The 13,289-nt window shown below is 42.5% G+C and overlaps 1 protein-coding gene across 1 annotated transcript in view; it reads left to right on the top strand.

Annotated features, from left to right (window-relative positions):
• Window positions 1–993: 993 nt before the first annotated feature.
• The window catches only part of SLC9A7 (solute carrier family 9 member A7), an 80,337-nt gene continuing 68,041 nt past the window's right edge, over window positions 994–13,289 (top strand). The window contains exon 1 of the mRNA XM_026103217.2: window positions 994–1,377. Coding sequence (XP_025959002.2) covers window positions 1,116–1,377 — 262 coding nt within the window. The 5' untranslated portion in view covers window positions 994–1,115. The remainder of the gene's footprint in view (window positions 1,378–13,289) is intronic.

Below are 13,289 nucleotides of genomic sequence, written 5' to 3' on the forward strand. Positions count from 1 at the left end.
TTTCCTGGGTTTTGTTGGGTTTTTTTTCCCTTTTTTAAAAATAAGTTTTGCCAGTCATTAAAGAAAAAAGTTAAAGGAGAAATTTTTGATTTTGGTTTGTTTTTGAAAAGCAAAAAGTGACTTTCCTTTCCTTCCCCCACATCTGGATGATCTAAAAACAATAGGTAAATGCTCATTTTTCAGGAAAATAAAATTCAGATGAAAAATACTGACTTGTTCAGCTAGTTTCCTGCAATTGTCTTGCTTCCTAGAAAGATATCTCCAGTAAGATGTATTTTGATGGAAAAATCCCATGATAGCAATTTGTATGTTCCATATCTGGGAAAAAACATACGGGAAAGCACTAGAACAATTCAGGAATCCCTGATTTTCAGTACAACTGTGCTTCTAACTCTTTTATGAGAACTTTTGAAAATCCATAGAGCTCCAGAGTGATCAGTGCCTACACTATTCAGGTTTCCGAAAGAAAATTAGTTGATGACCTAGCTCAATTACGGAAAATGACAAAGCAGGCTCTAGAATGATTATTTTTATCATCGCATCTCTACAGTTGTTACCGATCAGCTTGTTTTGCAATCTGGAGAGAATGAAACCGGTTCCTTAATGCTGCTAATGCCTCTGAAATGGTACCTAAGGTTTCCAAATAAAAATGTGATCCCTGTGCATGTGCAGGCTACTGTTGCCAACACCGGCAGGATGAGATATTTAATCCCTCCCCAGCGGAGATTATTATTTAGCATTTTTCCTCAGAATTTCACGATTAAAAGCTACGTTAACACCAGGGAAAGGAGCAACCCATTAGCTCCGCCGTGCCTACAAGGGCATTTCACAGCGTTGCGGCAGGAACCGGTAGCCCAGCCGGACACCGCGGAGGAAGCGGGCCGATCCCGCCACACGGCACCGCAGCCTCACGCCGGCCGAGGAGCCCGCGCGTGCAGCAGCCCCCGCCGGCGCCACAGGCGGGGCGCCGCGCTCCGCCCAACGGTCGCCGCGCTCCGCTGGGGCTGCGCCTTTAAGCGACCGGGGGAGGCGGTGCCGCGCGGGGGCGGGTTCTTGCGCAGAGGGGCCGTTCGCTCCCTGCCGGGTGGGCAGGGGAGCCGCGGGTGGTCGCAGCCATGGGTCTGCCCGTGCGCCGCCGACTGCCGGCGCTGTCGCTCCTCTTGCTGCTGGGAGCCGGCGGGCTGCGGGCGGCGGAGCGGAGCAGCAGCGCCATGGAGGAGATCGCCACGGAGAAGGAGGCGGAGGAGAGCCACCGTCAGGACAGCGTGAGCCTCCTCACCTTCATCCTGCTCCTCACCCTCACCATCCTCACCATCTGGCTCTTCAAGCACCGCCGCGTCCGCTTCCTCCACGAGACCGGCCTGGCCATGATCTACGGTGAGTCCCGTCGCGGGCGGCGGGCGGGCCTCGCCGGCGGCCGCGCCCGGCCCAACGGCCCAGCGGCTCCGCGCCTCTGCCGCCGCCGCCGCCTCCCCTGGGTGCGGGCGCCCGGCCGCACCTGAGAGGCGCTTCGACCTTGTGGGGCCGGGGCCCCTTGCTTCGCCGGGGAGGCGCCACCCCGTGGCCCCTCGCAGGTGCCGGGCCCGGGTGGGGCTGGAGCCGGGCTGCCCCGGTGTTGCGGGGCTGCGGGGGTCCTCGGCCGCAGCCGGGGCCGGCTGGCTTCGCTACTGACACACGCACCCGCCCCGGTGCGTCTCCTCGAGCATGTTGCTTTATTCCCGATTTCCGAGGAAAGCCGGTGTCAGGCGAGGTGTCTGCGGCACTCTGCTGCTCCTGCGGCGTGACGCCCCTCTTAAAGCTGGCGGGAGGCTCTTCACTAACAGGCCTTATTCCTGCAGGGGAAAAGGGAGCTATGCTGTGCATAGTAGGGGGAAAATGCAGTTTAATATCGGTGCTTGTACTTGACCTTTATGGTCACCCCTTCCCCCCCTTTCCATGCTGATATCTTTTCTGGGACAAGAGGCAAAGGGGCCTGCCACTTTGTGCATGCCAACACAAAGCTCATGTGAACTGTTTTCTCTACAAACAGTATCGTGTCCAAAAATATGATCTGCCATTGTCCTCCAGCATTAGAGTTGCCTAGTACATGAAAGATGTAGCACTTCAATAAACCTCTCTGCTTTAGAAAGCTAGCTTGCTAAGAGATATTTTTAGCAGTTTGAAGTACTGGACCATGCAGGCCATCACAGTAATTACTCTGCAGCTATTATCCAGATGTTCTTGCTGTGCTGTGGCATACACTCTGTAAAAAGGAGCATATTTAAACTTTGATGCTCTTGGTCTTGCTGTCAGCAGGCTGCTACTCTGTTATCACTGACAGCCTGAGTTTACTGGTTACCAATTAATGGCAGTGAAACCAGATAGCCTAGAAAGCTCACACAACTTGTCTTGAGCCCTCTTGGTTGAATAACCACTGTACTGAGTCGAGTTTGTCCTTTCCAGGCCCCCCCCCCCAGGTGAATGTATGTAGAGTGCAAATAACACTCAACATACTCAACATACTCATACTCACCATACTCTGTCTCAACAGAACATATGTTCTCACCTGCTTTCTGTGGAGACAGTGATTCAGATAAGCTGAGCTCAGTGCTTTTACTGTTAATGACTGGTACAGAGAACTGCAGGTGAGCCTGAATTGATGTATATAGTGCTTTGCTGTGAACTTATGCAATTGTATTTATATGCAGTTTGTTACACAGAACATAAACAGTTCCGATCAGAAGCAATCATCCATTTAAAAAATGATTTGTCTGACTTGATTGGTTACTGCCATAGTGCCAGGGGCACTTCTTCTCTTTCATTAGCTGGATCAGTTCTTGCTGAACAGTGTGAAACACCTACTCAATATTGGTTGGGACAGGCATATTCTGGGTAACCACAGATGAAAAATTCTGCACTCAAGGGAAAAAAAAACGAACTGTTTCCTCCCTGATGAGTAGTACTACTGCTCTTGAGATCTGTGTGCTTGCTTGCAAAGCAGTGGAATTTTCCTCTGCTGATGTTTCTCTTAAACCATCCCAATTTGCTCTTAGTCACTGATCTCTTTGCTGCATTGCTGTATGTTTCATGTATGCTTGTTGCTGAAAATTGATGAACTAAAGATCATATATATATGAAGTAAATTATGCATTATCATAATAATACTTAGCATTTCTACAGTAATCTCTCTCCTGAGCATTACTCAACTGCTAATTGGAAGAGACAGTGTAAGGTTGTACTGAAATTGTTGTTTAGATATTACCCCCATTTAATCACCTTCAGAAATTTCACTTATGTTTAAAAATGTTTCAGTCATTTAGATGGTTTACACTTTTTGTAGGGGAAGTCTTGGGTATGTGAGGGATTGAGGTATGTAAAACAAATAACAGTACATCAAGGGCATTTGGGTATGCATTGTGATGAGCTGTAATAGAAAACAGGGAATTCTTCCTCTTGTCTCTCGTTAAACTCAAATGATTTTACTGTAACATCCAGTTCCTTGTATTTGAAATGGATACTAGATTGCTAATTTGATTGAAAAAGTACTGAAATTCTGTATTAAAAAGGGTACCGTATTATAGCTCTTTCTGCACCAGAGGCGATACTGCCAGATCATTTCTCAATACCTACACCTTCTAAATGAGTCCCTGTGGTATCCCAGAAGACATGCTTCTCTCCATCCCAAACAAAATGACTTTTGCCATATCATGGCAAACCTCTATGGAAACCTGTTTAGGGAGTTCTGTTCCTCTTTTACGCTGTTAGTCCTTATGCTAATAAAGCTGCATTGGGACCTAGCTTCACTTAAAAATTTTTGTAGGCTTCCTTTAGAGCAAAGAAAATTATAGCAAGTGCCATAGTAGCTGTCTGTTATGCTTCTGACAACTAAGTTTTATCCTTCAAATAGGATTTTCTCCTCTTTCTCTTTGTCATTTAATGGATAGTGGTTAAACTGAGAAATGTTTGTATTTGCTGATAACTCCATATCTGAGAAATGCACATTTTTTCAAAATGTATACGAGTTTAAAATGCATGTATTTGGCCTGACTTGCACACAAACATATGGCAGTATTTGATCCAAAGAATTTGTAATCTTATGAACACAAGTATCTAGCATAAAAGAGTTCTGATTATGATGATAGGTGACTAGGTGCTCTCTCATACCACTAACACTGATTATTAAATGCATCTTTATAAGCTCCGAACTCTGCATGCTAGCTAACTCTCACATGGTTTTAAGCTCAAGTCTCCAGAACTTATACCCAATTTGCATGTGATTTCTCTCACAGAAAAATGACATTTTTGTATAACAACCGTTTTTGTGTTACCTGAGTAAATGGTTTCCATTTACAGGAGAAGCAGGCTAGCCCTTAAATGCTGGGTTAAATTTTATCATGGAGAAAATAACCTAGAAAAAATGGTTTGTTGCACCCAAGCCCCCTCCAAAATAGTTGGTTTCAAAGTGATCCATCTTGTATTAGGTCAAAACGTAAGCAACTCAAGTCAAATGTGTCATGCTATCAGAACTGAAGGTCTTGAAGATTGCTTGCTCTTGTTTGTTTGTTTTAGTCTAGCCATGTTTGTTTACAGTAATGTGCACTGAGACCTCTTTCACTGGGTACAGTAGGAATCAGGTGGCAAGACACCAGCTTGAGGCTGAGAGCAGGAGCTGCTCCCAGCCAGTGCTTTAACCAACATTTCTCACTTTTCTCAGAATCTAGATACAAACACATCCTGTTCTACTTTCATGGTGCTTCTGCTGTTGATTTGATTACATTTCTGGTAAAGAAAGCATGCATTTTTACTGGGCTAAAAAATCCATGTCCCAAGTGCCCCTGGTGCTGCCAAAGCTTGCATTTCTTCCAGACTTTGGGAAGCATGCTTTCTGTTGTCAGTTGGATGGGAGACATCTGTCATGCCTCACAGTTTTAAAATGGTGGTCTAATTGCCCAGTCCTTAGCAGAACAAAGGCTACCGTCATGCTTAGATTTGTTGTATTTTATATAACTTTATAATGCTGTTTGCTTTGATTCAAGATTAAAAAGTCACTGAAGTCATTATATAGTCTTTCTGTGTTTATCATTTCCTGTGTTGTGACTGTCTCTGAAGAGACAGTAACAACTTGCCTGTCTGTAGTAGATTCTGATGAGTTAAACTTCAGGTTATTTCACATCTTAGACATTTTTAGAAGAAGTTAGTGTGCGTTTAATAATTTACAGTGCTACTTTTTGTGATGTGCAGCTTAAAATTTTATTTTCAATTAAGCAATTTGACAGTCACAGACCTCAAATGCATGTACGGATCTGACAGTTACATGCGTGAAAGGGGAGGGGACTTGGTCTTTTTTGACCTTCAAATATGCTAAACCTGCAGTTTTAGATGCAATGCTGATTTTAACTGATTATATACATCATGTCATTACACCATGATTATGCATAGGTTATTCCAAGAGATGCATTGGGTTTTTGAAGTGCTAAATACAATTGAGTTGTGGTCTTGAAGCTCTGTTACAAAGTGTTGCTCTGTAATAGTTTCATGGGGCAACCCTTCTGCAGCTGCTGCAGTATTACTTGCCCTTGGTATTACTAGTGCAAATCGTATATATGGAGAATCAAGGAATCAAGACTTTGCTGATGCCAGTAGACCAACTTGTGATAGTGATCATGATGCTCACTTTTTGCATTGGTCTGAATCCCAAGGGTAAAGTGTTTTGACCTATGTTTTTTCTGAAAAGGTTCAGCTGTGTAAGGAAACTCTAGCTTACCCACATCTAGGTGCCTAGGAGCATTCCCATGTGACAGGGAGCCACAGGAAAGAGACTGTGCACCTTGAGAGCTCTGGGAAGAATTTAAGGATGGGAAGTGATCGTCATTCCCCAGCATCCTGCTTTTTTAGGGGAGCAGTTCTCTGGATATGTAGATGTGTCACAGCTGGTCCAACAGTATCACTCCCATCAGGATGTATTTTGTCCTCCTTCATAAAAGGGAATTTGGACAGTTGGCAACCCACACAAGAGTGCACTAGTAGTGTCAATCATACCAGATACCTTCTTGACCATAATTGAACTGCTTGTGGGCCACCCATTCTAGCACTGTAGGCTGGCTATCCCAGTTTTCACTACTTAGACTTCTATTGCTTGTAACTGTCTATTCTCAATCATGTTGCTTTTAAAGGTCACCTGCTGCCTAAACAATTCCATCAGAATCTTACTTGATATCCTGTAGGCCAGCCTAGGCAGCAAGGTCATTTGTTATACTCCTTCTTGAAAGCTGCACTCCATTCAGATAAAAATAAGAGCAAAACCGGACTTGCATACTGGGAAAGAAATACTTTATAAAGAGGCACATAAAATTCCGGTTATCTTAAGGAAAACAGAAATGAGAGCTCAGAGGTAAATGTTCAGGGTAAAAATATCAGAGTTCATCATACAGAGTGTATCAAACAAGTTCCTGTATCCACAGGGTAAATACAGAAAAGGCCTATTTTTCTCATATCACCGCAGTGCTCTCTGTTATATCTCTAGTCTCTAGACATGATAGAGATGACCTAATGCATCTCCATGGTCATCAAAATAATGGTGGTATTGGTGTTTAACAAGGCACTTTCATGTAAGCATTCTAATATTAATTGAGGAGCATAACTCTAAGCACTCATTTTTGAGAATGCTGCCCTTTCTTTGGCAACCTGTATGTCCTTCCTGGATGTTGTTTTGCATCCCTTGCTTACAGACTTTCAAAGTGAGTCTTACTCAATTTCTTGGCCGCTTACAACATGCGAATTATATTGCAGATATTGTCTCCAAGCCTGCTTTGTGGCCTGAGACTGGATGGAACTTATAAATGTAGAGAGATTTGAAAATAAAAGCTGTATCCCTGATACTAACCCATGTATATTTCAAATCTGCCTTTCAGGCAAGGTAGCTGGATAGCTTATAAATTGCTGATGTTTCTGAAATGTCTGTAGAGTACAGCTTAGCTGTAGTCCTTAGAGTGGTGCTTCCCCAGCCCCCACCAGTGTTCTTAATAGCCATCAGTATAAATTGGTTCACTTTTATGGTTGTCAGCTTCTGCTTTTGTTTGTTTTGTTCTATCGAGTCAGTACTACAATACCCTGTGATTACTGATGTGGGGGAAGAGGAGAGGAAAAGATGACCTTGGATTTACTCTATGTGAGGATTCCTTTGGTGACATAACTGGCTTTTAAAGCTAGTAAATTCTAATACTCTAGAACACCAAACTGTTGTTGTAGGGACCAGCTGGAGGCTGAAGGGGGAAGTGTGCCTTTCCACATAGCTTAACCCTCATCTGAATTAGAATGTGTCCACAGACAGACACCAGTACTGTAATGTTGTAGAGCTCACACGTGCCTGCCTTGACACATGTGCCTGCCATCTGTTTATGTGTGTCTGCATAGTGCATGGTTGTATTGGTAAGAGCATGTTGAACTGAGGGTAGGTAACCTCATATCTGGTGCACAAGCTTGTTGGGTCAGACAGTGAGTGTCTTCTGTAGCACACTGGGTACTATTGCTGATGTCTGGGCTTTGTAGGGGCCTGAGACTTTCCTTAGTCCATTTTAGAAGACTTTTTGCAATCCTTTCTTCCTCTCCCTGCCCCCTTCCCACTTCTACCTTGTCTTCAAAAATAAACTCTAAACAGGTCCTCCAAGAAATCTCACTAAAATAGCACAAGGAGTGAATTCCTCTGTAAATACAGAGCTTCTGCAGCAACTCCAGTAGCCTCTGCCCTTCAGTCCAAATGAGAAAACTGAAGAGGAAATGATGAGGGTAATGCGTAAAAGCTACCAAGTCTTGCAGGTAGTCACTGTTCGACTGTGCTGTATTGGCACTACTGAGCCTGCTGGAACAAGCAGTGTGTGGTGGTGGTGGTGGCAGCAGCAGCAGTTGTCCAGCAGATAAATAATGCACTGCCTACTGTGGCCCCTGATCTCTTTGGGTAAAGATGGCTACATTCCCAGAGTTGTGTGCCAGCTCCTTCCAGCCAGATACATCAGAAATGAACATGAAGAGCTCTTTTCCAGGTCCTCAAAGATCCCCACAACTGCTTCTCAGGTGCAGACATTATCCCCATCTCGATGCTGCTCGACTTAGTGGTTTTCCTTATCTTTAGGAGAAGGTGGATATGACAGAACATGTCTGGGTTTTTAGCTGTCACCTTTCCCTGTGGTAAGTTAGGCTTTTGATTTATGGATGATTAGAGAAGGATAATAGGAAGCTTCTCCTTGGCCATGCTAACAAAAAAAAAAAAAAATCTGTGTAGCAACTGGCATGTAATCCTGTTCCTAGGTGTAGTAGCAATCCTGTGTTAGTTTATGCCATATTCAAGGTAGAATGAGCAATTCAGACATACTGGTCTTTCTGATATTTAATAAAAAATCCATGCTAGACTGAAGTGCTTTGAGCTGTGGCCTCTTTTGCAGTGTGTCTTTTTTACACCTTTCTTATTTGCTGTGCTATAGAAAGACTAGGGCATTTTAACACTGAAGTCACCTTCACCCAAAGCAATTAGGCACACAGCAGGGTGGTTTCAGAAGTGCCTCTGATTCACTTCTACAGGCAGTCTTGGGCAGCATTTAGGTGCAGAAGTGTGACCTACAAACTCCTGTCTCAGGTTGTGTGTGTCTTGGCTTCACTAGCAAAGGTGGAAACTTTCAAGACTTCTGTGTGCTTCCAGCTCCTAGTGTCAGCAACGCTAGTATGACTGGAAACAATACACACTTTGCCTCTGACTCAGAAGGGCCCAAATTCTCACTTCAGTGCCTTGCCTTCAGTCTATGATGGTTTCCTGCAACATACAGAAATAGTTCTGGAAGCACTGATGGGATGGCATGCTTTCCTATGATAGAAAAGTGTCATTATTCCTCTAGAGTTCTGCTCCTGCTAGTCCTCTGTCCCCACAAACTTCATGTTTAATGTGCATGGTGACCCTTTTTTCAGTCCTTCCTACTGAAACTTGGCTCCCCTTTCTAACCTACTTTGTAGAGTAGTTCAAGACAACACCTTAAAGGGTGGAGTGAAATCTTTCCCTTGCTTCTGACAAAGAGACTTCCCCACCCCACCCTGGTATCTAAGCAAATGCTTTCTTTATTAGAGAGAGTAGTACCCACCAGCTCCCACTCATTTAGAAACCAGGAATCTGAAGCAGGAACCACAAGTCAGCCATCCACAAAAACATCAAGAAAGTCTCAGAGCTGTGATGTATTGTAGGAGACTTCCTGCAGTCCAGAGCTATGCATCTCGAACTGTTAGGGACTGGAATTAAAAGTATTTTGCACTTTCTGTCTAGCCCTTTAGGACTTTCCATATACCATGGATGCTCTTTCATTGGTCACATGCTGACTACTGTGAACCCTGCACTGAGCTGCAGAACTGTTTCTGTATATTCAAGAGAGCACCTTGGTATCTCACGATATCCAGAACTCAAGACTGTTGTTCTCACTTGGAGGGCCAGAAATGCCAGCTTGTAATAATAAAAAAAGTGTTTTAGAGAGTCCTTATTTGTGATTCAAGATTAATAGTTTAGCCCCATTTCAGATTGAATGCAAGTCTCTCTCTTAGTCTCTTAGACTAAGTGGTGTCTCTGAAAGGATTTGATGCATGCAATTATTTTTTTAGAAGGGTTTTTATCTTGAGCACTTTCATTCCTATTACTAATGCTGTAAGAAATAAACAGTTTCTCTCAGCAGATTGGATCTTTTCTATTTGTCTACCAAAGATGGGTAATTTAGCTCAAACACAGGGCCTTTTTTCCAGTAAAAAGCACTTCAGCCTGCAATTAACTGACTGTGAAGGAATAAAAGAGAAATGATACAGAACTACTTTTTTTTTTTTTTTTTTTTTTTTTTTAATGCCCTGAAATCATGCAATTCACTTTACCCTGGAAATGCTTGCAGGCCCCTGAAAGCCATGTTGGAAGAAGCTGATTTTTACTGGGGAGAATAATTGGAGGCTCACCTTCATTTAGAGTAGAGAATTCAGGAAGATGAACTGTGCCCTTAGCCAGAGGAGGCTTGTGGTTTCTCTTCTCCCCTGGCTTCAGTATTTCCTGCTCAGTTTCAAAGGCTGCATTTTAACTGTGACTTTTCTCTTGATAAGGCTATATGTGTGAGCAAAGCATGAAAAAGAATCAGACCGTTACCTGGCAGACCTATCCTGGCAAAGCTCTTCTAGGTACAGCACTGCTGCCAGAAGGTGTGTGTTTGGCTTAGCTGCGTTGTTGCTCTGAATGTTAAATTCTATTGCCTGGGTATGTTGGAGCAGCTCTGGTCCCACTGGAGGGTTCTGCCCGTAAAACCATGCTAGTGGAGCGGTACAGCTTCTGCTTTAACCAGGGAGTATGGGCTGTTTCTCCATGACTGTCACTTCCTCTACCTGCAGTTTTTTTCTCAAAACTTCCCTCTGTTGCAGCATTTGAAATAGGTCTTTTGCAAATGATTTGAAGGCAAATGGGGACCACTGAAAACACCCAATGCAAACTCTAAATGCATAAGCCCCTTTGGGAGCAGTTTGTACAGCAGAGCTGTGAATTTGATGAAAACCTTGAGGACTGCCTTTTTGGAAATAATAGATAATGTAGCACACTTATTTTGAATGTCATGCCTCTGTGTAGCCATCTGCACCTCTCAAGTTTTAAAACATTAAAAAAAAAAAAACCCCAACCCTCCTCTGTAATAATTAAAGTGAGTGTTCTTGTTCTTCTTCTGCTCTTCCATTATGAAATTGGGGAATATTCTTTAAAAAAAAAAAAAATAGAAGCATGGAAATAGAAAAGTAGCCCAGTATAAATGTATTTTAAAATGCAATTTAACTTATATCTGTGCATAAAATGACAAACAGTCCTGAATGTACTGGTTGTGTGTGTTAATGTAAGGTGTGTGCACATATGGATCTTCACATTAGTAGTTACCTTAAATGAAACAGTTTCTTGAGTGCCAGATGTCTTGTGAGATTTTTCCCTGCATTCACTCTGCAGAATGTCATGCTCAGTGCCAACACACTGAGATTCTTATTGTTACTGAGGCTAGAATATAATCCTGTTAAATCAAGAATTGGGTTAAATGTGGAAACTGCTGTTAACCTTTGCCATTGTTTTGAATATTTGTGCAATGTGCTATTTATTTTGGATCTACCTGGCTCATGGAAGTGTTCACAGACTGGAGGAAGAGAGAGTTTTTAAACTACCATCAGTTATAACATCTTTCTGTTACTATTAAGTGTCTCATGAGGATGTGACCAGCTTTTGATTTGTACTCTTTGAATACATTAGAATGGATACTGTTTGTTTGTACACTTATTCTGAAAAGTAAATTATTTTTCCCACTTAGCACTTTAAATGCAAGTTTCCTTTCACTGCTGAAGGATTTGTTAAGTGTGTCATAAATATTTCTGCTGTTGTTTTACTGCTGCATGATCTTCTCTGTTTGGTGTTCCCATCTTGTCAGTCTTTACTGTGCTTAATGGTTGTGTAACAGTCTTTCTTCTGGGATAGTTTCCTTGCCCTTATCCATGAGACAGCTTGACTGCTCTTCCTTAAATTGCCTTATTTGTGAGCAAGCTCTGACAGTGTTTAGCCCTAGAATCCACTCTCTCCTGTGGCTAGAGAACTTACTTTACAGACTTTACAAAACATAGGAGTCTTCTGCTATAGAGCTGAATAGTTCCCCTATCTGAAGCTATGCTGAGACTGCGGAGCATGTATTTAGATGTTCCATGTACTCAGCAAGAATGAAAAAGTAATTTAAAAACTAGAGCCACTACTTGCAGTCTCGGGATCTGGCTATGTATAGGTGAATTACAAACTCTACCTTTTTGGACCGTTAAGCTTTTAAAAACAAACAAACAAAAAACCCCAAACCATTTGGAGAAGTGCTGGCTTGTAGAGGCTTCATCTGCGTTAGTGGTCTGGGTTGACTTTGTTTCACGTAACAGCAGTAACCAAAGACCTAGCTAGGTTCTACCAAGTAGATATTGTGTTTGCTTATCTTTTTATGGGCAATAAAATTGATAACATGAAGTAGTTGAGAAAGACAATGGAACTCATGCTTTTTCTTTGTGTTTGCTTGTAGATAAGTATTTAAACCTGTTGTTCTTGGCCTGAGATAGCAACTAAGTCCAGCTGGCTCTTAGCTTTGCTGTTTAAGTAACTAACTTTCTAATTAGCATTCAGAAGTTGGATTTAATGGAGGAGTTTGAAGAGGTAAATGTAGAGGGCTCTTTAACTAGACAGGAGGGATATGCCACATGAGATGGAAGGAACATTCATTGGAGAGGTGGAGCTGGCATCACTGGCTAAATTGGAGTTCTGCAATGACTAGAAAATACTAGAGTAAGCATGGAGGAAGAAAACTTGTATAAAGGCTCATTCCAGTTGTGGGAATGAGTTCCAGGAAGTGCTATCCGACCTTTCCTCTTGAGTATTGTTCGGTATTCTAGTTGAATTTTACATAGCCTTTGTATGTCAAGATCAGAGAGTATGAGTATACACGGCCTTTCACATGCTTGTCTGGCAAGGTGGCTGTAATGTCCTTCTCTGGTTCATGGAGTTTGAATCAGGCATTTCTGCTCATTTAGCTTGTCTTAAAGCTTTATGCTTTGGGAGTCGCACCTGTTGCACAGCATAAAAGATATGGCTTTGTCATACCTATCTGCAAGACTAATCTCTTACAGGGAGCATGTTCCTGCTGGACACTGTTTACTGTGAATAGCTTTCTGAAGGAGGTAAGCGTCTTGGAGACATAATGGTCTGAGTGAAGTAACCTTAACTGTGGAATAAGCTTTAATATAGGCAATTGAGTACCAGTACAGCTTTGGATGTCTTAGCCTAGTCATTTTTGCTTTTTGTCTTTTCACAGCAGTATATGTAACTTGGCAAATACCTTGATTATGAAGAGTTTATCTCCAGAAACTTTTAACCTTTCTTTAAACCTCATTCATATATGTTAGGAAAATGTGTTTATCTGCTCAGTTCCAGACATGTTCTTTAGTCTTTAGGAACATGAATAGAAAGATTCGATGTTCATATGAGTTTTAATTTTTCTCTGAAGTTCTGGCTTACCAAGTTCTCAAGGAATTTGCTTCTCTCAAACGTGACTCTGTGGAAAGCAGTCTCTTTAGAACACCTGCACAGATCTCTTGGGTTTCCAAAAACCCAGAGAGTGACTATTCTCCTAACTATTATGTTTTAGAGATTCATGGATATCTTTTTTTTTTTTTTTTTTTTTTCCCTCCAGCATGACATGAGTGAGTGGTTTCCTACTGATGATCTGCTTGTTAAGCTGAAGTAGCTAGAGTTA

This window comes from Dromaius novaehollandiae, chromosome 1 (genome assembly GCF_036370855.1).
Source record: "Dromaius novaehollandiae isolate bDroNov1 chromosome 1, bDroNov1.hap1, whole genome shotgun sequence".
Lineage (NCBI taxonomy): Eukaryota > Metazoa > Chordata > Aves > Casuariiformes > Dromaiidae > Dromaius > Dromaius novaehollandiae.